A 24972-nucleotide genomic window follows, 5' to 3' on the forward strand; every position below is an offset into this window, starting at 1 on the left:
TAGCCTACACACCCAAACATCTGAAACATCTGAACATAGCATCTCGTGGTTTCATCAGAAACTCTCTAGCCTACACACCCAAACATCTGAAACATCTGAACATAGCATCTCGTGGTTTCATCAGAAACTCTCTAGCCTACACACCCAAACATCTGAAACATCTGAACATAGCATCTCGTGGTTTCATCAGAAACTCTCTAGCCTACACACCCAAACATCTGAAACATCTGAACATAGCATCTCGTGGTTTCATCAGAAACTCTCTAGCCTACACACCCAAAAATCTGAACATAGCATCTCGTGGTTTCATCAGAAACTCTCTAGCCTACAAACACCAAACATCTGAATTACGACATAGCATCTCGTGGTTTCATCAGAAACTCTCTAGCCCACACACCCAAACATCTGAAACATCTGAACATAGCATCTCGTGGTTTCATCAGAAACTCTCTAGCCCACACACCCAAACATCTGAATTACGACATAGCATCTCGTGGTTTCATCAGAAACTCTCTAGCCCACACACACCAAACATCTGAAACATCTGAACATAGCATCTCGTGGTTTCATCAGAAACTCTCTAGCCCACACACCCAAACATCTGAATTACGACATAGCATCTCGTGGTTTCATCAGAAACTCTCTAGCCCACACACACCAAACATCTGAAACATCTGAACATAGCATCTCGTGGTTTCATCAGAAACTCTCTAGCCTACAAACACCAAACATCTGAATTACGACATAGCATCTCGTGGTTTCATCAGAAACTCTCTAGCCTACACACACCAAACATCTGAAACATCTGAACATAGCGTCTCGTGGTTTCATCAGAAACTCTCTAGCCCACACACCAAACATCTGAATTACGACATAGCATCTCGTGGTTTCATCAGAAACTCTCTAGCCTACACACCCAAACATCTGAATTACGACATAGCATCTCGTGGTTTCATCAGAAACTCTCTAGCCTACACACCCAAACATCTGAATTACGACATAGCATCTCGTGGTTTCATCAGAAACTCTCTAGCCTACACACCCAAACATCTGAATTACGACATAGCATCTCGTGGTTTCATCAGAAACTCTCTAGCCTACACACCCAAACATCTGAATTACGACATAGCATCTCGTGGTTTCATCAGAAACTCTCTAGCCCACACACCCAAACATCTGAATTACGACATAGCATCTCGTGGTTTCATCAGAAACTCTCTAGCCTACACACCCAAACATCTGAATTACGACATAGCATCTCGTGGTTTCATCAGAAACTCTCTAGCCTACACACCCAAACATAAGAATTACGACATAGCATCTCGTGGTTTCATCAGAAACTCTCTAGCCTATACACCCAAACATCTGAATTACGACATAGCATCTCGTGGTTTCATCAGAAACTCTCTAGCCTACACACACCAAACATCTGAAACATCTGAACATAGCATCTCGTGGTTTCATCAGAAACTCTCTAGCCTACACACACCCAAACATCTGAACATACCATCTCGTGGTTTCATCAGAAACTCTCTAGCCTACACACCAAACATCTGAATTACGACATAGCATCTCGTGGTTTCATCAGAAACTCTCTAGCCTATACACCCAAACATCTGAATTACGACATAGCATCTCGTGGTTTCATCAGAAACTCTTTAGCCTACACACCCAAACATCTGAATTACGACATAGCATCTCGTGATTTCATCAGAAACTCTCTAGCCTACACACCCAAACATCTGAATTACGACATAGCATCTCGTGGTTTCATCAGAAACTCTCTAGCCTACACACACCAAACATCTGAATTACGACATACCATCTCGTGGTTTCATCAGAAACTCTCTAGCCTACAAACCCAAACATCTGAATTACGACATAGCATCTCGTGGTTTCATCAGAAACTCTCTAGCCTACACACACCAAACATCTGAATTACGACATAGCATCTCGTGGTTTCATCAGAAACTCTCTAGCCTACACACACCAAACATCTGAATTACGACATACCATCTCGTGATTTCATCAGAAACTCTCTAGCCTACAAACCCAAACATCTGAATTACGACATAGCATCTCGTGGTTTCATCAGAAACTCTCTAGCCTACACACACCAAACATCTGAATTACGACATAGCATCTCGTGGTTTCATCAGAAACTCTCTAGCCTACAAACACCAAACATCTGAATTACGACATAGCATCTCGTGGTTTCATCAGAAACTCTCTAGCCCACAAACACCAAACATCTGAATTACGATAGCATCTCGTGGTTTCATCAGAAACTCTCTAGCCTACACACCCAAACATCTGAATTACGACATAGCATCTCGTGGTTTCATCAGAAACTCTCTAGCCCACACAAACCCAAACATCTGAATTACGACATAGCATCTCGTGGTTTCATCAGAAACTCTCTAGCCCACACACACCCAAACATCTGAATTACGACATAGCATCTCGTGGTTTCATCAGAAACTCTCTAGCCTACACACCCAAACATCTGAATTACGACATAGCATCTCGTGGTTTCATCAGAAACTCTCTAGCCTATACACCCAAACATCTGAATTACGATATAGCATCTCGTGGTTTCATTAGAAACTCTCTAGCCTACACACCCAAACATCTGAATTACGACATAGCATCTCGTGGTTTCATCAGAAACTCTCTAGCCTATACACACCAAACATCTGAACATAGCATCTCGTGGTTTCATCAGAAACTCTCTAGCCCACAAACACCAAACATCTGAATTACGACATAGCATCTCGTGGTTTCATCAGAAACTCTCTAGCCCACAAACACCAAACATCTGAATTACGACATAGCATCTCGTGGTTTCATCAGAAACTCTCTAGCCTACACAACCAAACATCTGAATTACGACATAGCATCTCGTGGTTTCATCAGAAACTCTCTAGCCCACACACCCAAACATCTGAATTACGACATAGCATCTCGTGGTTTCATCAGAAACTCTCTAGCCTACACACCCAAACATCTGAATTACGACATAGCATCTCGTGGTTTCATCAGAAACTCTCTAGCCTACACACCCAAACATAAGAATTACGACATAGCATCTCGTGGTTTCATCAGAAACTCTCTAGCCTATACACCCAAACATCTGAATTACGACATAGCATCTCGTGATTTCATCAGAAACTCTCTAGCCTACACACCCAAACATCTGAATTACGACATAGCATCTCGTGGTTTCATCAGAAACTCTCTAGCCTACACACACCAAACATCTGAATTACGACATACCATCTCGTGGTTTCATCAGAAACTCTCTAGCCTACAAACCCAAACATCTGAATTACGACATAGCATCTCGTGGTTTCATCAGAAACTCTCTAGCCTACACACACCAAACATCTGAATTACGACATAGCATCTCGTGGTTTCATCAGAAACTCTCTAGCCTACACACACCAAACATCTGAATTACGACATACCATCTCGTGATTTCATCAGAAACTCTCTAGCCTACAAACCCAAACATCTGAATTACGACATAGCATCTCGTGGTTTCATCAGAAACTCTCTAGCCTACAAACACCAAACATCTGAATTACGACATAGCATCTCGTGGTTTCATCAGAAACTCTCTAGCCCACAAACACCAAACATCTGAATTACGACATAGCATCTCGTGGTTTCATCAGAAACTCTCTAGCCTACACACCCAAACATCTGAATTACGACATAGCATCTCGTGGTTTCATCAGAAACTCTCTAGCCCACACAAACCCAAACATCTGAATTACGACATAGCATCTCGTGGTTTCATCAGAAACTCTCTAGCCCACACACACCCAAACATCTGAATTACGACATAGCATCTCGTGGTTTCATCAGAAACTCTCTAGCCTACACACCCAAACATCTGAATTACGACATAGCATCTCGTGGTTTCATCAGAAACTCTCTAGCCTATACACCCAAACATCTGAATTACGATATAGCGTCTCGTGGTTTCATCAGAAACTCTCTAGCCTACACACACCAAACATCTGAATTACGACATAGCATCTCGTGGTTTCATCAGAAACTCTCTAGCCTATACACCCAAACATCTGAATTACGACATAGCATCTCGTGGTTTCATCAGAAACTCTCTAGCCTACAAACACCAAACATCTGAATTACGACATAGCATCTCGTGGTTTCATTAGAAACTCTCTAGCCTACAAACACCAAACATCTGAATTACGACATAGCATCTCGTGGTTTCATCAGAAACTCTCTAGCCTACAAACACCAAACATCTGAATTACGACATAGCATCTCGTGGTTTCATTAGAAACTCTCTAGCCCACACACCAAACATCTGAATTACGACATAGCATCTCGTGGTTTCATCAGAAACTCTCTAGCCTACACACCAAACATCTGAATTACGACATAGCATCTCGTGGTTTCATCAGAAACTCTCTAGCCCACACACACCCAAACATCTGAATTACGACATAGCATCTCGTGGTTTCATCAGAAACTCTCTAGCCCACACACCCAAACATCTGAATTACGACATAGCATCTCGTGGTTTCATCAGAAACTCTCTAGCCCACACACCCAAACATCTGAATTACGACATAGCATCTCGTGGTTTCATCAGAAACTCTCTAGCCCACACACCCAAACATCTGAATTACGACATACCATCTCGTGGTTTCATCAGAAACTCTCTAGCCTACACACACCAAACATCTGAATTACGACATAGCATCTCGTGGTTTCATCAGAAACTCTCTAGCCTACAAACCCAAACATCTGAATTACGACATACCATCTCGTGGTTTCATCAGAAACTCTTTAGCCTACACACCCAAACATCTGAAACATCTGAACATAGCATCTCGTGGTTTCATCAGAAACTCTTTAGCCTACACACCCAAACATCTGAATTACGACATACCATCTCGTGGTTTCATCAGAAACTCTCTAGCCTACACACACCAAACATCTGAACATACCATCTCGTGGTTTCATCAGAAACTCTTTAGCCTACACACCAAACATCTGAATTACGACATAGCATCTCGTGGTTTCATCAGAAACTCTCTAGCCTACACACACCAAACATCTGAATTACGACATAGCATCTCGTGGTTTCATCAGAAACTCTCTAGCCTACACACACCAAACATCTTAACATACCATCTCGTGGTTTCATCAGAAACTCTTTAGCCTACACACCAAACATCTGAATTACGACATAGCATCTCGTGGTTTCATCAGAAACTCTCTAGCCTACACACACCAAACATCTGAATTACGACATAGCATCTCGTGGTTTCATCAGAAACTCTCTAGCCTACACACACCAAACATCTGAATTACGACATAGCATCTCGTGGTTTCATCAGAAACTCTCTAGCCTACAAACACCAAACATCTGAATTACGACATAGCATCTCGTGGTTTCATCAGAAACTCTCTAGCCTACAAACACCAAACATCTGAATTACGACATAGCATCTCGTGGTTTCATCAGAAACTCTCTAGCCCACACACCAAACATCTGAATTACGACATAGCATCTCGTGGTTTCATCAGAAACTCTCTAGCCCACACACCAAACATCTGAATTACGACATAGCATCTCGTGGTTTCATCAGAAACTCTCTAGCCCACACACCAAACATCTGAATTACGACATAGCATCTCGTGGTTTCATCAGAAACTCTCTAGCCCACACACCAAACATCTGAATTACGACATAGCATCTCGTGGTTTCATCAGAAACTCTCTAGCCCACACACCAAACATCTGAATTACGACATAGCATCTCGTGGTTTCATCAGAAACTCTCTAGCCTACAAACACCAAACATCTGAAACATCTGAACATAGCATCTCGTGGTTTCATCAGAAACTCTCTAGCCCACACACCAAACATCTGAATTACGACATAGCATCTCGTGGTTTCATCAGAAACTCTCTAGCCTACAAACACCAAACATCTGAAACATCTGAACATAGCATCTCGTGGTTTCATCAGAAACTCTCTAGCCTACACACACCCAAACATCTGAAACATCTGAACATAGCATCTCGTGGTTTCATCAGAAACTCTCTAGCCCACACACACCAAACATCTGAATTACGACATAGCATCTCGTGGTTTCATCAGAAACTCTCTAGCCCACAAACACCAAACATCTGAATTACGACATAGCATCTCGTGGTTTCATCAGAAACTCTCTAGCCTACACACCCAAACATCTGAATTACGACATAGCATCTCGTGGTTTCATCAGAAACTCTCTAGCCTACAAACACCAAACATCTGAATTACGACATAGCATCTCGTGGTTTCATTAGAAACTCTCTAGCCTACACACACCAAACATCTGAATTACGACATAGCATCTCGTGGTTTCATCAGAAACTCTCTAGCCTACAAACACCAAACATCTGAATTACGACATAGCATTTCGTGGTTTCATCAGAAACTCTCTAGCCCACACACCAAACATCTGAATTACGACATAGCATCTCGTGGTTTCATTAGAAACTCTCTAGCCCACACACCAAACATCTGAATTACGACATAGCATTTCGTGGTTTCATCAGAAACTCTCTAGCCCACACACCAAACATCTGAATTACGACATAGCATCTCGTGGTTTCATTAGAAACTCTTTAGCCTACACACCCAAACATCTGAATTACGACATAGCATCTCGTGGTTTCATCAGAAACTCTCTAGCCCACACACCAAACATCTGAATTACGACATAGCATCTCGTGGTTTCATCAGAAACTCTCTAGCCTACAAACACCAAACATCTGAAACATCTGAACATAGCATCTCGTGGTTTCATCAGAAACTCTCTAGCCCACACACCCAAACATCTGAATTACGACATAGCATCTCGTGGTTTCATCAGAAACTCTTTAGCCTACACACCCAAACACATCCGCCCTTTAATCTTTGATAGTTACATAATAAAACAAGGACACGCACACAATATCTGTATAATAGGATTTGTTTCGCTACTTTAGGACTCAGTCTGAAAAAGCGCTTGGACCGATAAAACAGATGTACGATTAACCGTCTTGAGGGGGAGACACGTAGTCAAAATGCAACTTTCTTCACTACTTGTTTATTTCACAGTTTTTTATAGATAGATTAGTAGTATGGAACATCATATTTGAGAGAAAACAAATGTTTTTGTTGCTTTTGGTGCTAAAAATAGTATCAAAATAACACATTTTGAAGGAGTTAATAAAAGTATTTGTTTCTACACAAAAAAAAAACGCTTGATGGAATTACATTAAACTTGCTAAATATATTCTAAATACTTTACAATATGGGAGAATTAAATAGATTTAGAAGTAATTTTTTTTGTGTTTTTTTTTTCTTTTTTTAATTATAAACAAACAGTATATTAATAATATTTGCAATATTTTCATCCCATATCTGTTATTGTTTTTCAAAATTAAAGAAATTCCTTCTTTGACATGGTAGATAAATGTGTCTGGGAGATGTGGTTTGAACCTGCTCTGACCATTAGTTTCAGAGTAATCTTATTATTTACAATATCACACAATTGAGAAAACGCAACAAGAAATATTCAATACAAAATATTTAATTGTTACAACAACTGAATGTGACATTGAAGTACATAATTAAAAACATAAGCCATTTGCTCACATTTTTCAAAATAAAAAACAAGAAAATGTTATCTGAGTTCAAAATTATATAACTTTTTAGACATGATTGATGGGCGGGTACTAATGCGTAAAAAAAAAATTGTATTTTTATTCAAAAAGGAAATCTGCCAACAGATAGTTACCAATTATAGTAATAATATGCATTATATAGTTGAATATTATCTACATATGATTAAAAAATTAACTGTTTTAAATTACTGAAATGTAAACAGATATAAAAATACCATACAAATTAAACGCTTCTCTGATTGAGTTGAAAAAGTGAGCTATTGTAAACCTTCTCATATTAAAGATCTTTTTTTTTAAATCAGCCAACTATGAAACACCTCATTTTAAAATACTGAAAGTCATATTTTAGTGCATGTACTCTTATACTTGACGAGCTTAGAATGTATTGATTGACATATCCAGTGGTCAAGTCTGATCAATTAACGCATTTTAAAGTATGTTGATAAAGTTGTTTGACTTCCTAACCAAAAAGTCTGAAGTTTAAATCTCCCATCCCCTCCGTTTCAGCGACCCTCTCCTCCCGAAAAATGTTTTTCTAGACTCTTCTTTAATAAACGGTCTTTGATCTGGCAATCCTTCGGCCACAAAAAAAAAAAATTAAAAAATAAATTAGCTACAAATGGAAGAGTTTATAAAGTTTGATTCTGCAGAGCTAAAAAGTAATACATTTCGGCTTACAACTCTCTTTCAAAAAAAAATGTAAATAGCTTTTCAACATGTCCTCTAAACTTCTGCTCTGAAGTAACGCCTCTGCAGTTTATAAAATAATATATACACCGTATACACCAAAAACGTATTTATAATTTTTTTTTCCCGCCATAGATGGAAATCTCAGAGTCTAGATTCTAAATGTTTAAAACCCAAACTTAACTCTTTCTCTCCTAAATGACGATACCAGCGTTGTTTCCACCAGAACGTGGTAAATAATGACGGGAAGAGAGAGTTAAGGGATAACATTAAAATTGAAGTCAATTTGCGAAGGAAAAAAAACAATTCATTTTTTTCGGCAGTTAGAAAAAAATAGTGACTGCTTTAAGCGGTTCGTGTACACAGGGGCGTGGGTACAGATTGGTGGGTGGATAGAGGAAGCTAAACAGGGCGTTAAGATGAGATAGGGGGGGAGAGCGCTTAGAGTGGCGCTGTTTCGCCCCCCACTTCACGGGCACACGAGTTAATAGAATGCGTGTTTGGAGCGAGCATTTCTCGAATTTGCTGACAATTGAGACTCACTGGTAGGGGGAAAATGTATTCGTCCTGTCACGAAAGCGATCAGTTGTCAATGAGATTCCCTAGCGGTTGTGACAGTACCCTACTTAATCAATTACTGGAAAGTGTGTTCCACAGCACAAACATACAGTATGTGTGTACTTATAATATGTATTTACTTGGCTGAATTGAATAGTATTATAGACATTATGTGAATCCAGCTAGAGTTGCGACGTAATATAATACACGGTGTAATAATATAAAATTACAAGCAAGTGTCTGTAACAGAAACTCAATCACGCCTATATGTGTTAAAATATATTTATACATAATGATTAATATACTTCATTTCGCTTCTCTTCAAAACGTACTTTTTTTTTTTTTTACAAAGCTTATATCAGCTGACTCTGTCTGGTAAAAAGCTTGAAAAAAATTATTTATCCTAAATCCAACCTCAGATCAAGCTGCAATTTTGTACAATTGTTACTTGTACCTGGCAAAATACATACTAAAACAAAAAAGAGTTGACGTCCTCTGTTTTGAACGCTTAAAATCTCTACTATTTTCTGGTAAAGAGTTCCGCGCATTTATTTAATAATCAGCCACTTTTCATCTAATATATATATTCAAATGTAAGGTGTGTGTATGTATGTCTCGCATAGAAATAACTGTTTGACCAATCTTGATAAAAATGTTCCATAAACCATGGGAAAGACCGTAGTGTATGTATAAGTGTCTCTCCCACAGCCCTGGGGCCCTAAAAATAACAAAATACCTTAATTCATCTTTTTATGGATGAAAGTTTTTAACAAAACGGGTAAACCCATTTCCAAAAATAAAATATATATGCAAATGAAAAGAACATTCTCCAAGTTTGACATAGATATAGATCTAAATCCACTAAATCCACTAAATCCACTAAATCCACTAGATCCACTAGATCCACTAAATCCACTAGATCCACTAAATCCACTAGATCCACTAAATGCACTAAATCCACTAGATCCACTAGATCCACTAAATGCACTAAATCCACTAGATCCACTAGATCCACTAAATCCACTAGATCCACTAAATCCACTAAATCCACTAAATCCACTAAATCCACTAGATCAACTAAATCCACTAGATCCACTAGATCCACTAAATCCACTAGATCCACTAAATGCATTAGATCCACTAGATCCACTAGATCCACTAAATCCACTAAATCCACTAGATCCACTAAATCCACTAGATCCACTAAATCCACTAAATCCACTAGATCCACTAGATCCACTAAATCCACTAGATCCACTAAATCCACTAGATCCACTAGATCCACTAAATCCACTAGATCCACTAAATCCACTAGATCCACTAAATCCACTAGATCCACTAAATCCACTAGATCCACTAAATCCACTAAATCCACTAAATCCACTAGATCCACTAAATTCACTAAATCCACTAGATCCACTAGATCCACTAAATCCACTAGATCCACTAGATCCACTAAATCCACTAGATCCACTAAATCCACTAAATCCACTAGATCCACTAAATCCACTAAATCCACTAGATCCACTAAATCCACTAGATCCACTAAATCCACTAGATCCACTAAATCCACTAGATCCACTAAATCCACTAAATCCACTAGATCCACTAAATCCACTAAATCCACTAGATCCACTAAATCCACTAGATCCACTAAATCCACTAGATCATTAATACCTAAACGAGGCCCACAGGCCCAGATCTAAATCCACTAGATCTAAACGAGGCCCACAGGCCCAGATCTAAATCCACTAGATCTAAACGAGGCCCACAGGCCCAGATCTAAATCCACTAGATCTAAACGAGGCCCACAGGCCCAGATCTAAATCCACTAGATCTAAACGAGGCCCACAGGCCCAGATCTAAATCCACTAGATCTAAACGAGGCCCACAGGCCGCGTGTCATATCCGGCTGGTATAATCATAATGACAAAGATGGAGATCTTATAAGCTGAACAACCTTACATTATCCGCCTCCATAGTTTACAGATTCTGATACGCGTACCAATTTAAGCTAAAATTTATATTTAATCTAGGTAGTTCTGTGTTTAATCAACGTTTCTCATAAATATTTTTATATTATAAATCTAATCAGCTAACATTTTTAAAATACTCTGAATTAGTGAATACAATCTATAGAAAAAAAAAACAACCTGGCATTTGAAACAAAGATTTTGATATTTAAAAAAAAAATAACATTTATACCCCTAGGCTAAAACGGTTCCTTGCTTTTGAAGCTGTAACAAGAGTTAGTTATAATTAATTTTTTTTTTTATTATTTTTTTTTTCTTTATTTCCTTACTTTAAAAACTATGGAAGATATTAAATTTTTTTTCTTTGGCATCTAACAAGAAAGAAAAAAATGAAGTTCTTCCTATAATCATGATCTAGAGTTACAAGTGTTATTATGTTTTTATGGGTTTATTTTCTTTGCAATCTTTCGGTTGATTTGAGCAAAGATCAAATTAGGAATTTTTTTCCCCCGTTTGATGCTGGAAGCTAATATATTTTAATGTACTTGGTTTAGATAAAACAATCTATGTTTTAACTTAAAAAGACACATCTTGACTATGTTCCTCACGGTGATAGGCAAATCATTATTAATTTGAAAGTTTGTTTTTCAATCTTGTTTTTATCTTATAAATTAAAGACGTTGCTTCATTGGAGACGAACATTGACGTCCTCTTGTATAAATGATGATTAGAAACTTAATGTATAAATGATGATTAGAAACTTAATGTATAAATGATGATTAGAAACTTAATGTATAAATGATGATTAGAAACTTAATGTATAAATGATGATTAGAAATTTAATGTATAAATGATGATTAGAAACTTAATGTATAAATGATGATTAGAAACTTAATGTAATAAATGATGATTAGAAACTTAATGTATAAATGATGATTAGAAACTTAATGTATAAATGATGATTAGAAACTTAAATCTACTAAGATATTTTTTTTGCGGGCAAACCCGTTCCAAGCTAGGATGGCACTAGGAAAAAAATTTGCACTTTTTTGAATTAGTCTGGTTTCTGAAGGTGAAGTGGACTCTCCTACCAGAGGCTTCATCAGGGGCAGGGCCTAGGGTCAGGGCCGGTCCTAACAATTGCTGGGCCCTATGCGAAACGGATTACGCAGGGTCCAGTCTGGGTAGTGACAAGGATAATAAGTGAAAAATTAGGATTTTGTATTAGAAAATTAATTCTTCTTTGTATTTGTATTCATTCTTTACTATGTACAATTTCACGATTTACTTTACGAGCCTTGCGTTTAACGAAGTCCTACAGTATATCATCAAAATTCTGCTTCCTACATAGATCATGCTCAATAACAATGGCAAGAATGGCCGAATTGTTCAATCTATCATCACGAATTGTTAACATCAAGTAATTGAATGACACCCCAATATGACAATTTTGTTTAATTTTCAGGAGATTTCCACGAGCCCCTGGAAAACAAAGAAGCGGAGGAAAAGCCTGTAATATAAGTTGCACTGGTTTAATTTAATAATATACACCTAGCATTAGCGCGGGGCCTATGAAAGGCACATTCCTCGTCCCATATGCTAGGACAAATTTGTACAAATACTCCTTCTTCCCTAGTGCTATTAGAACATGGAATGGGTTGCCTGAGCTAGCCAGGAAAACCAGTGACTTGGCAGAGTTTAAGTCATTGGTTAATATGCATGACTAAATGCATGACGCGTAGGACGTAATCATCTTCTTTTTTTGAAGTAACGTCTGTATTATATAAGATAAGATAAAGTGCGGGGTCCACTGCGGCCGCATAGGTTGCAGTGGCCTAAGACCGGCCCTGCCTAGGGCGGTCGACCCATTCGCCAACCCCTATAAGTCCACTTCGGCCAATACACACACACACCATAATAACCTTTTGGGGGAAAATTAGTTGTAGAACCAAACGGTTAACTGGAAAAAAAAAAGATTTTAAGTTCAAATTCTAAAAATGACCTTTTGGTCTCCATATTAAACAAATTGTTGGTGAAGTGTTAAAGTGCTTGAAGGTCCCGGGTTTGAATCCTGGTGAAGACTGGGATTTTAATAACGGGATATTTAAAGGCACCCAGCTCTAGTGGGTACCTGACATTAGTTTGGGAAAAAAGTAAAGGAGGCTGGTCGTTGTGCTGTGGATATGACACCCTCGTTAATCCTCGGCCACAGAAACATATGACCTTTACATCATCTGCCCTATAGACCGCAAGATTTGAAAAAAAAAAGGGGGGGGGGGGGACTTCACGTTTACTTTTGTTTTAAATTCATTTAATTTTTTATTTCGTTATAAGAATCTTATTATAGTCAACGATATCTACTGTATAAAGTAGAATGTAAGGCGTACGTATGTATTTATGTCCTAAGTAGAAACATAAAACCGTTTGAGCCTGTAAGCGTGATGTGGTACGGTATATGTGGTCTACGCTTACGGCTCCCAGGCCCACGTATGACACTCGGCCGGGGGCCCCGCTTACCGCTAAGGCCACCCCTGGTATTGGCACATACAATGCGTATACCTTGATTAATATACCAATGAATAGTGTTATATTAAAAGTGAGAGAAACACAGTAAATATTATCTAGCGAGAAATAGTGGATCTGGAAGAGCTGAACGATATGTTAAATATTTATTTAATATCGTGTGATTACATGCCTTCTTCTTTGATCTAATCTGAAGTCTTTTAAACATTTTCAAATTCCCCTCTAAACAATTTTGGTGTTTTCTTGGCTCATAAAAGAGAATTTCATGTTTTTATTTAGGTGTTTAAGGAGGGTAATAGGAACCCCTATCGCCTAGGGGTTAATAAATACCTCCAATTGGCAGGTTGGATTTGGCTCTCTGGAGTTACATCTCAGCACGTGACTACCCAGTACGTCTGCTCAAAGCCCAATTTCTTACAGCGTTATTTAGAGCTCAGCTCGATAAAGATTTTCAAAAGTGTATGTGGCTCGTGGAATGACGTCATCATAATTGGCGCACACATTGTGGCTACATGAATATTCATAGGGACACCCTGACGACACAACGAGCGCCCCCTTTCTTCCTGTGCTGCCCTCTAATTCTATTGGCGCTCTCTCTCTCTTTGTAACTCTGCCAATGTTAACCATAAGTCCGATCTGGATATGACCGATTGTAAAGAAGTGACCTCTCCAGCGTTCGTGTCGACTGATTCTGGGACTCCAGGGGTTAATGCATACAACCTTGTCTCACGAAAAGAAGATCGAATGCCTTTTTTTTTGTCTTTTAAGTTAGCACTTTCCTATCTGTAAAAAAAAATCACTTTTTTAGTATAAGAGTTTTTAAAAATTGTGTTTCTTGGTGACGAACTCTATCCCAATCAACTAAAAAGTCATCATAGCAAACCCCCCCCCCCAAATTTTCCGCATATTACCCGCCCTCGTAACTTTCCCTACCCCCTTTTTTCCCCCTTGTTCATGGTCATTGTTGTCAAAGAGTTTCGTCTTTTTAGTGTGTCCAAGGGAAGCAACTAACTATTTCCTCCCTTCCTTGACAACTCGGCACTTAAAACACCTCATTATCTCCCTTGAAAAGTGCCTTCGTCATAATGCTATTTGCAAGCAATCTATTAACACGGCGAGGAACCGAGAGGAAAAGAAAAAGGGGTCTGAGTGGGACAAAAAAAAAAGGGGGGGGGGGTGGAGGCTACTAACCGGCTCCCTGTGTTTAGTTTCCAAATTACCCCAATTCAACAGCTACTACCAGACTCCGTCCACACACTTCTGACTGCTGGTGGATCGGCGTGTTTTGGACCAACTTTTGGAATACAGTAGCCGTTTTGACCGGAACTGGATCGAGTTAGGAGGTCTTCAGTTCTTAAAATTTTTTTTTCACATTGTCTAAATATCAATATTTGTTTTTAGCCATGTGTGTGTGTGTGTGTTGGCAGCATTGCGTGTGTTGGGGGGGGGGGGGGGGGAGGGGCAGTGCATCTGCAGTAGGGGCATATTGCAAGCGTTTGTAGGGTGCAACGCGTTTGTGAAGGGGCTTATCGAGTGGGTTGGAGGACCATCTGGCCTGTGCGTAGGGGGGCGTTGCGTGTTTTTGCAGTGGGCAATGTCAATTTTGAACATAACTACTTCTAAACGAGAACCATTGAAATATCTTGTAGGAATTAAAATCTCCAATTTCCATTTTTTTAACTCAAGTCTATATCCTCTATTGTAATGGACGACTTTGTCAAAAATCTAAAACTGTAATGAAGAATTTCTTATACATGGCAAGTTAGGACCACTACTAAAGATCAAAATATCTGTATCGGTTTAATTGTCTACCAGCAGATTGGTGCTACAAGTCAACCACCTTGAACAGCATACCAATGCTTAGGAAATAAGACCTTAATTCTATTTTTTTACAGAAGTTTATATTTGTATGAAAATATTGTGTAATAGAATGGAATACAATCGTTACAATGCTGAAATACTTTATTTTATGTATCTCTTATGAATTTATTATACGATTCTGGTGGTGGAGAGGTAATGTAACCTTATAATTTAAAAAAAAGAAGTCTTACAAATTTTAACAATGTTTTTAATTATTTTTAATTTTGTCCTCCTGTCAGAGAGGGTTGCTAATGAGCCTCTCGAAGTTTCGTAAATCTGGTCCACATAATTGAATTTCGAAGTTCATTTTAATCTAAGAGGGTGGGAACACATTTTTTTTTTAAATCAAAGAATATTATGTCCCTTTGGCGTTTACTTTCAAATCTGACCACTCGGTATGAATTTTAAACAATTTCTGAGAATGTGTCTCTAAGTGGCGCGTCATAGAAATGTGACTTGGTGTAAAACATAGTAAGCTTTCTGATATGAAACATTTTAAAATGTGTCCCGATATGAAACATTCTCAAATGTGTCCTGATATGAAACATTCTCAAATGTGTCCTGATATGAAACATTCTCAAGTGTGTCCTCATATGAAACCTGATATGAAACATTCTCAAATGTGTCCTGATATGAAACATTCTCAAGTGTGTCCTAATATGAAACCTGAAATGAAACATTCTCAAATGTGTCCTCGTATGAAACATTCTTAAATGTGTCCTGATATGAAACATTCTCCATTGTGTCCTGATGTGAAATATTCTTAAATGTGTCATGATATAAAACATTCTCAACTATGTCTTGGAGGCGCGGTGGCTGAGCGGTAAAGCGCTTGGCTTCTGAACCGAGGGTCTCGGGTTCGAATCCTGGTGAAGACTTGGATTTTTATTTCGGGATCCTTTGGCGCCTCTGAGTCCACTCAGCTCTAATGGGTACCTGACAGGAGTTGTGGAAATGTAAAGGCGGTTTGTCGTTGTGCTGGCTACGTGACACCCTCGTTAACCGTAGGCCACTGAATCAGATGACCTTTACATCATCTGCCCTATAGACCAACAGGTTTGAAAGGGGAACTTTACTTTTTTTTTTTCTTACAACTGTGTCCTTATCCGAAACGTTCTCAAATGTGTCCTGACATGAAACATTCTCAACTGTAAAATGTTTTACATGTTTCGGATGTTCCTTCAGAGTTTAAGATAGTTTACTTCCTAGTCCAAACCTTCCGCAGGGCGACGGGGGATGGGAGTGGGCAGGGTTTGAACCCTCGACCGTCGATAAATCCGATCGACAGTCCAGCGCGCAAACCGCATGACCAGGCAGCCATCCATCCATCAACTGTGTCATAATCTGAAACATTCTCAAATGTGTCCTGACATGAAACATTCTTACCTGTGTCATAATCTGAAACATTCTCAACTGTGTCCTAATATGATGCCTGATATGAAACATTGTTAAATGTGTCCTGATATGAAACATTCTCAAATGTGTCCTGATATGAAACATTCTCAACTGTGTCCTGATACACATCATAATAAAATGTGACTATCTCACTAATTTATTTCGGACAAAATCTGCAATGATTAAGCTGACCGATTCTTGATCGGCAGAAACTCTGGGTCATGGATCATGCAAGACCATGTATCTGTTTCAGAGCTATCAGACAGGGACAGCGTTCTTTCTCTTTCTTGCTTTCTTGTTTTCACTCTTGCTCTAACTCATTGAATTCTTGTGTGTCGTATGAAGTATAGTGTGAATTCTCTTGTCGGATGATTTCATCCTAGCAAACATATAATGTATTCCAGTTCAAAAAGAAGAAGCGCGGTGGTTGAGGAGTAAAGCACTTGGCTTCAGAACTGAGGTGGGGGGGGGGGGGTTCCCGGGTTCGAAATCTAGTGAAGACTGGGATTTTAAATTTCGGGAATTTATCCACCCAGGTCTAATCGGTACCTAACATTAGTTGGGAAAAAGCAAAGGCGGTTGGTCGTTGTGCTGGTCACATGACATCGTCGTAAAACTCTACGTGGGCCGCAGAAACAGACTCGCTTTTCATCATCTGCCAAAAAAACAACAACACAAGGTTTGAAATAGGGAACACGACTTAATTCGAGAAAAGGCGTTTCTGTTGTATCTTCGCCAATACTAGAGTCCCAGGTTTACGATTGGGCCTTGGTTCATCAGATTCCACTTGTGAAAATATCAATGCACATTAAGCACCCAAACGTGTTGTAAAAGTCCTCCATAATCCACTCCAATGAGCGTGCATGTGTCTGCTAAGCGTGTTGGTAACTCAAAAGTTAGCCCAGCGGTGAGCCCTAGAAGTTCCAGACATGTATGTCGCGAGCTTCAATAGTTAGAACTTGGTGTATGCTTTCGAGTCTGATTGCTTGGTTTGAATTTCTTAATTCACTAGTACCATTAGAGCATAGAACGGGTTGCCTGAATCAGCCAGGAAAGCAAATTATTTAGTAAGGTTTACGTCTCTAATCAACATGCACTTAGGGATTAACACCAGGTACGGTAAGGATATAATTATCTTCATCTTTAAAGGAACGTCTCTAATTTATTAGATAATTTGTATTAGTCTGTCTGGTAAAAAGTTTGAACATGTTTTTTTCTCCCATTTCCCATTCTCCGATCAAGATAAAACTTTGCACAATTATTCATTGAACCTGACAAGACATAATTAAATCAAAAAATAAAATAAAAAATTAATTAATTAATTATTGGAGATTATTACTTTGTTGTTTTTTTTATCAAAATAAGGAGAATAAATGCTACTTAATGAGAGATGTGGATGTATGTATGGATTTTAACCCTTGCATTTTGACATGTTTATTCTCCACTTCTCATTCTGGAATCAAGTTGAAATTATGCAAAATTATTCGATGAAATGCTAAAATTTGACAAAACTATGTTGATTTGTTGATTGTTGTTAATGCCAGGTTGTAGGTTTGTAGCATCAAAGAGTTAGCAAAACCAAACCAATGTAGGCGTATCAAATGCTTAATGTAGAGCTTTAGATCTTTTAGAGTAGGGTCTTCAACTAGACATTCTGTAAGGTGATCGAACAGAAGGCAGGAGAGCCGCGGGTTCGTCCACTTCTTAAATATACTGATGTGTGCACACGCGACATGAAGCTCTCCAAAATCGACACTAACAGTTAGGAGAAGTGACACTGGATAGATCCACGGGTACATTGAGCGTAACGGAAGGGTACCGGATCAGCAGGTGCCATACACAACAGAAGTAGACAGAAAGGTGAAAATGCAACGGCGCCTGGTAATTACATATGCCCAACCTGCGTATCAGCTGTGTATTAATGATTGGCCTCTTTAATCACACAGGAAGTTGCCAAGGGAAACGATCGTCTACGCCAGCGGTTCTCAACCTTTTATGCTCGGCGACCCCTTTTTACAATCCCCCACTCTGCCTCGACCCCCCCCCCACACACACACATACAGCAATAGAAGAATAGACAATAACAATCCATATTTTCGATGGTCTTAGGCGACCCCTGGCAAATCGTCAATCGACCCCCAAGGGGGGCGCGATCCACAGGTTGAGAACCCCTGGTCTACGCGAACGTAAAATGTCACAGGACAGTAGAGCTTTAAATAAACATTAACAAGTTTCTTTACAAATAAAACTAAGTCTAATTTTTATTTATAAATTTACACAGATTCAACCTGAATAAGTAGATATATAGAGAAAAACACAAGTGAAATAGTATTTGAAACAAGATATAACTCGGTAAAAAATACACGTCTCTTGTGTCTCACGTCTGTCTCTAGTCTGCTCCTCTTCCACCTTTCACACAACTAATTTATAAACTTGAATTACGACAGACCACGTCGTGATTGTAGAAGGGTAATCAAAACACACAGACTGGGATTTTGAATTTCGTGATTTTCGGGTCTAGATTGATTATATTTTTTTTTTTTTTTTTTTAGAATGAAGCAACACCGTAATAGGAACATTAAAATAGTGTATATTAACTAGATAAAAAAGCTATTTTTAGTTTGGATACAAAGGCTGCGTTTCAACGTAAAAAGTAATTCTAGCAGAAAACTTATTTATATTGTACATTTATATTATATTGTATTAAATCGATAGGTAGAGTCATATTGAGAATCTTCCGATATTAAAAAGTAAACATGCATCTATTAGAGTTGGGCGTCATTAGAATCATCTAAAGTTCAAAATCGCAGTCTTCATTAGGATTAAAGCCCTAGACCGGTTGTTTCAGAAGCTAAGCGATTCAACTCATCCACCACACCCAACCCTAACTTTCAATACACCCTTCAATAATCGCACTAATCATGCATACCTTAATCAATACGTCACTAAATCATCTAATGCACCAATCATAGTGATAATATAAAAATAATATTAAACCTTCCTCTTGCGTGACAAATCCTTATCAACCCACCCATCCTAGGGAGGCGCGGTGGCCGAGTGGCAAAGCTCTTGGATAACGGGGGGTCCCGGGTTCGAATTCGGATGAAGACTGTTTTTTTCTTTTTATTATTTGGAATGATAAGGGCACCTCTGGGTTCACCCCGCTCTAATGAGGTACCCGACTTTAGTAAGGGAAAAGTAAAGGCGGTTGGTCGTTGTGCTGGCCACATGCAGGGCCGGTCCTAGCGATGGCGGGGCACTATTCGAAACTGATTGCGCGGGGCCTAGTTTGTGTGGGAATAAGGATAATAAGCGAAAATTAAGATTTTTTATAAGAAAAAAATTCGACTTTGAATTATATTCATTCTTTACTAAGTTAAAAATTGCAATATGTACTTTACGAACCTTGTAACCAATGACATATTTAAATGCCAGTGACTATAAAACTAAATAAGGTATTGGAACTTCCGATTAAGGTAAGATTTGCCCGATTATTACATTTTATTACATGAAATCGTACAAAGCTTTTTTTTTCTTTTATCGCGCGTAGGATTGGCGTTTTTTTGCAATGAATGACACTCACATATGACAATTTTCTCTATTTTTCTTGAGATTTCAAGAGTTTTCAGGAGATTTTAATAAATTCAGGAGATTTCCATGAGTTTTTCGTATATTTTTTGCAATTTAATAATTACACCTTGAATTAGCGCGGGGCCTATGAAAGCGCGGGGCCCACTGCGACTGCATAGGTTGCAGTGGCCTAAGACCGGCCCTGGCCACATGACACCCTGCTCGTTAATCGTTGGCCATTGAAACAGTCGCCATCATCTGCCCTATAGACCGCATGGTCTGAAAGGGAAATTTTACTTTTTTTTTTAACATTATAATCACGTACATATTATTCCACTGCAATGACAATGGCACTAACATTTATTATCTACATTAATAGCACAGTTAATGCTGTTTTGTTTTGTTTTTTCACTAAGGCTTCCTCTTTTTATTTCACAGAGTTAGAAGAGACACCGCAAGAAGCTGGTGAGTTGAAATCACAAGATCAAGGGACGCCTCTGTCCAAGACGTAATGTGCCACAAAAGTCACAAGGTGTGGGGGGGGGGCTTCAGGAAGTGTTCGTTTCACCCACGTCACGTGATACAATGTCCAGCCAGCAGACTGTACTATTTGTTTACACTTGTACACAAACTGTTTTAAAAGCAAAGAAGAATTTGTCCGCTGTTGTAACAACTCAAAGAAAAAAAAATTCAACATTTTATAAACTACAATTTGCAATTTGAAAAAATAAAACGCTATAGAATAAAATTTTGACATACAAATAATATTTTTTGTGGTCTTTTTTTCTTTTTCTGTGAAGCCAGTTTATCGTTATGTCGTATGGTAAAATGGGCCCCAGACTATTAATTCCTTGACATTCAATCCCTTAATCCCCAGACACTTAATGCCCAACAAACACTTTATCCCCAGCTACTTAATATCGGAGATTTCTAATCCCTACACACTTAATCCAGGCAAGATAATCTAGTCTGAGCAAAGACCCTTTTTTTTTAGTATGCTACCACTTGTAAGAGGAAAGTGTTTCTTATCTTTAATATCTAATTTATTTACGCTAAAACATAACCATCCTTTCTTTTTTGTTATAGTTCTTGCTATTAGCTTGCAATCTCTTCGTGGTTAGAAATGAGAACTTGCCACTAGGAAGGAAAAATGAGACTGTTGCTTGTATTTTGGAAACAAATCTAACAATTCAACGAGGAATCTGCACAAAGATATGTTTATCTTCGTAAAAATAAAAATTAATCGGTAATTAGCCAGGCGGTTAAAACTCTGGTTTGACTGTTATAATTTTTCAGAATTATTTGATCATTTACGAATTATATTTGGCTAAGGTCTTTTTATCAATGAAAATGTATAACAGAATTAGGTTACCGCGGTTTCAGGGAAGATTGCCGCCATCGAGTCACTAGTTAAAAAGAGTTTTAAGAAGAACCCTGAAGAAGAAATGCTTTGTGGTGACTTATAGTTTCAGTCCACTTGCTGTTATAGAGAGAAACTTTCATGCTTCTATTATTCCTCCGTGCGCTTTGGTCTAATCTCCTTTGTTGACCTGTGGAGGAAGAGGAGGGGGTGAATCTGGGGGATACCGTGCTGCCTATAGGTGCTCAACAAATACAACTCAGTTCGAGTCGGGATTTGATAGGTGAATCCAAAAAAAAAGTTTCCCTTTCAGACCATGCGATATATGGGGCAGATGATGTAAAGGTCACCATGTTTCTGTCGCAAATGGTTAACGAGGGTGTTATGTGGCCAGCACAACGACCGAACGATTTTACTTTTCATCAAGTATTGTCAGGTACCTATTAAAGCTGAGTAGACTCACAGGTCCCCCCCCCCAAAAAAAAAAAAACATACCGAAATAAAAAAAAAAACAGTCTTCGCCAGGATTCGAACCCTGGACCCTCCAGTGGGCTAATTAAAGTTACGATACACTAAGCCAAGGTAGCCTATCGGTTTACGCTATTCTGACGCACACCCCAATGTTAATAGAACTTGGTCGACCCTAGCTCATTGGAAAGACTCTTTGCAAGAATAAAGCCACACAATAAATGAGAAATTATATACCAGCACCAGCCTCATAAAGTTAAACATTGATTTAATTTTCGTTTGTAAAATTATGATTGCGTGTTGATGTTTTTTTGTCTTTGAGTCTAACAGTGATTAAAGGTAATGGATAAAGTCATTAAACACATTTCACATAGCTTCTTTTAGGTCTTTTTTTTTTTCTTTCTTCGTCAATTTTCAATTACGGCATCTATGGAGGTACCGTATCAGAATACACTAGCAAATCTAATAACTTTAAATTAAATGACTTTAAATTAGTTTCAATTCGTTTACATAGGATCAGTTTTCAGAATTATAATTTTTAGGTAGTAATAAAAAATTAAAAAAAACATTGCCAGAATCTATCCTGAGGCCTTCTATTAAATGATTACTGGTTTCCTAAACAAGTTTTAAATGTTCATGTTAAAATATACCCTTACAAATAATTATTATATTTAAAAAAAAATATTTCTTCATCTGGTTCAGAGGAGAGGTATACTGGATTTAACATGTTTGCTTTTTTCTTCTATATAACCGACATGAATCAGTCTCGCTATCATCCCCACATTTAATGTACGCCAAGTTTTTTTGATTCGAAATAAGATGTACGAAATAGCAGAGAAAAATAAATTACCTGCAACATACAGGCCGGTTCTAGCCCGCGGGCCGTACTTTGGGCATCATTGGAAACTTTAGCTGATGATGAATCATCCTTGAAGTACATTTGTGCTATAGGCGGTTAGATTGGGCTAGACATTGGCTTGAAGAAAGAAAAGACAATTGACAAGGAAACAGCCAAAAACTTGTCCAAAAAGAGACTCGTCAAAGAAACAAAGTTTAACAGAAGAAACATTTCCAGCAAGAAATTTCTTCCAGAACGGAATTTAGCACTCCATGACATGTCTCGATTGTTTCATCCAAGCAATAGACAATCTTATGGACATTTTGTCGATTTGTTAGGATACATAATGCCTAGAAGATCATGTAAAATAAGCGAAGAATTTCATGAACATTCCTTGGACCAAAAAAAACAACATTATGAAATGTTGAATATTGCGCTACTCGATTTATGATCGTGGTTTGAAGTCCGCTATTTAAAAGTCGCAGTAGCCTTTCGTATAGCGTTAACAATTTCGATTAATATTTTATAGGTTGAAATAATTTTTTTCCAAGTGGGAATTAACATAAAAAAAAAACTTTAATTATAAAAAGACTATGACACAAGAAAGTCTAAACAGTCTGGAAATGATCTCCGTAGAACGAGATCTCATCCAGTCTCTGAATTGTTCACAATTTGAGACTTTGCTGCCATCGTAGACTGCAAATTAGATTTCTGTTGAAGTTTTATGACATCTGGAAGAGTACGTTTAATAAGCTTATGGAGCTAGTTCAACGTTATAGGCGTGGTGAGATTCCACACGGACAATAAAGATTATTATTATTATTATTATTATTGTTATTAAATCGCTCTCTAAAGTCTGTTTTTTTAGTTGTTTGTTTATTTAGATAGAGATCGTACAGGTATGTTTTTAATAAACTGAGTGATAGTAGTTCTTCGGTGTTTCCTTTCACCTTCACCTTGGGGCCTCCAAAGTCACTTCTTCTAGGCCTCTAATTATCTAACGCCGGCCCTGTACGAAGCTATCACTTTAAGCCACCAAATAATAAGCCAACTATAAGTCATTCACACGGATTTTACCTTTAATGATGTTCTTATACAAACGTCGGCTTGGCATGGTCTCTTTTAGACCAATAGCTCATTGCCACGTCACCTGTCTGTACAATCTGCCCACATGCTGTGACGCTCAGGCCTTCAGTGATGATTGGTCTCGGTTGAACTCACTCAATGGTCCAAGACTGCTTGAAAAGATACTGTTGGTGGAGCATGCAACATAGTTTCAGAGCAGAAGATTTCTCTGTGCAGTCCACGAGCGAGGCGCCAATCTTAAGATACTTACAAGACGTTGCTGACGTTAAAGATTGAAGAGTCTCATGCTGGGCAGCGAATCTATAAATAGCAAGCTTTCTGGTGTATCTGGTGTACAGAATAAAGGAATTGCTATGTTGTTGTTGTTGTTGTTTTTTTTTTGTCTGCTTTGTTGTTTTTTAGTTAAATAAAATAAATTGTACATTTTAGCCTGGTGGTATCAAATTCTCTAAGCACTCAACCTTTTCTGAACTTTTTCTGAAATGTCCTGTTTCTGATCAATGTTTAAAATGTTTCTTGTGAACAGTTGTCTGTCCAATTTAAAAGTACGCAATTTAAAGTCCAGTGTATTTTTAAAGTCTTAAATGTCCGGAAATGAGATCAACGCGGTGTCTTCTTAACCACTAATGACCTCCCATGCAGGACTGTCCAAAGAATACTAGAACAAGATTGATGAGCTTTACCTGGTCTGGCCACTGTATGGTTTGGCCTAGTGGTCAGTTACTACCGTGTGGCCTGTACTTAAGTTAGAATGAAGTCATTTACATCTTCCATGTCCTTTACTGTGGCTACGGCTTGGAAGATTTATAACCCTCGAAGAAGACTTTTACTTCATGTCATAAGGTCAAGGGTCAGTATAAACTTTTCTACCAGGTACCGCAATAAATGGAGTATAGCACTTTTCCGAAATAGGTCAAGAAAATTAAGGAAAGAGAGTTCATATAAAAATGT

General features: G+C 38.3%; 1 protein-coding gene across 4 annotated transcripts in view; it reads left to right on the forward strand.

The window, feature by feature from the left end:
• LOC129928708 (uncharacterized) overlaps positions 1–21036 on the forward strand; it is a 154312-nt gene extending 133276 nt beyond the window's left edge. For all 4 annotated transcript variants that reach the window (XM_056044191.1, XM_056044190.1, XM_056044193.1 and 1 more), the window contains one exon: positions 20708–21036. In XM_056044191.1, coding sequence (XP_055900166.1) covers positions 20708–20781 — 74 coding nt within the window. In that variant the 3' untranslated portion in view covers positions 20782–21036. The remainder of the gene's footprint in view (positions 1–20707) is intronic.
• The last annotated feature ends 3936 nt before the right edge of the window (positions 21037–24972 follow it).

The sequence above is a fragment of the Biomphalaria glabrata genome, chromosome 10 (assembly GCF_947242115.1).
Source record: "Biomphalaria glabrata chromosome 10, xgBioGlab47.1, whole genome shotgun sequence".
Lineage (NCBI taxonomy): Eukaryota > Metazoa > Mollusca > Gastropoda > Planorbidae > Biomphalaria > Biomphalaria glabrata.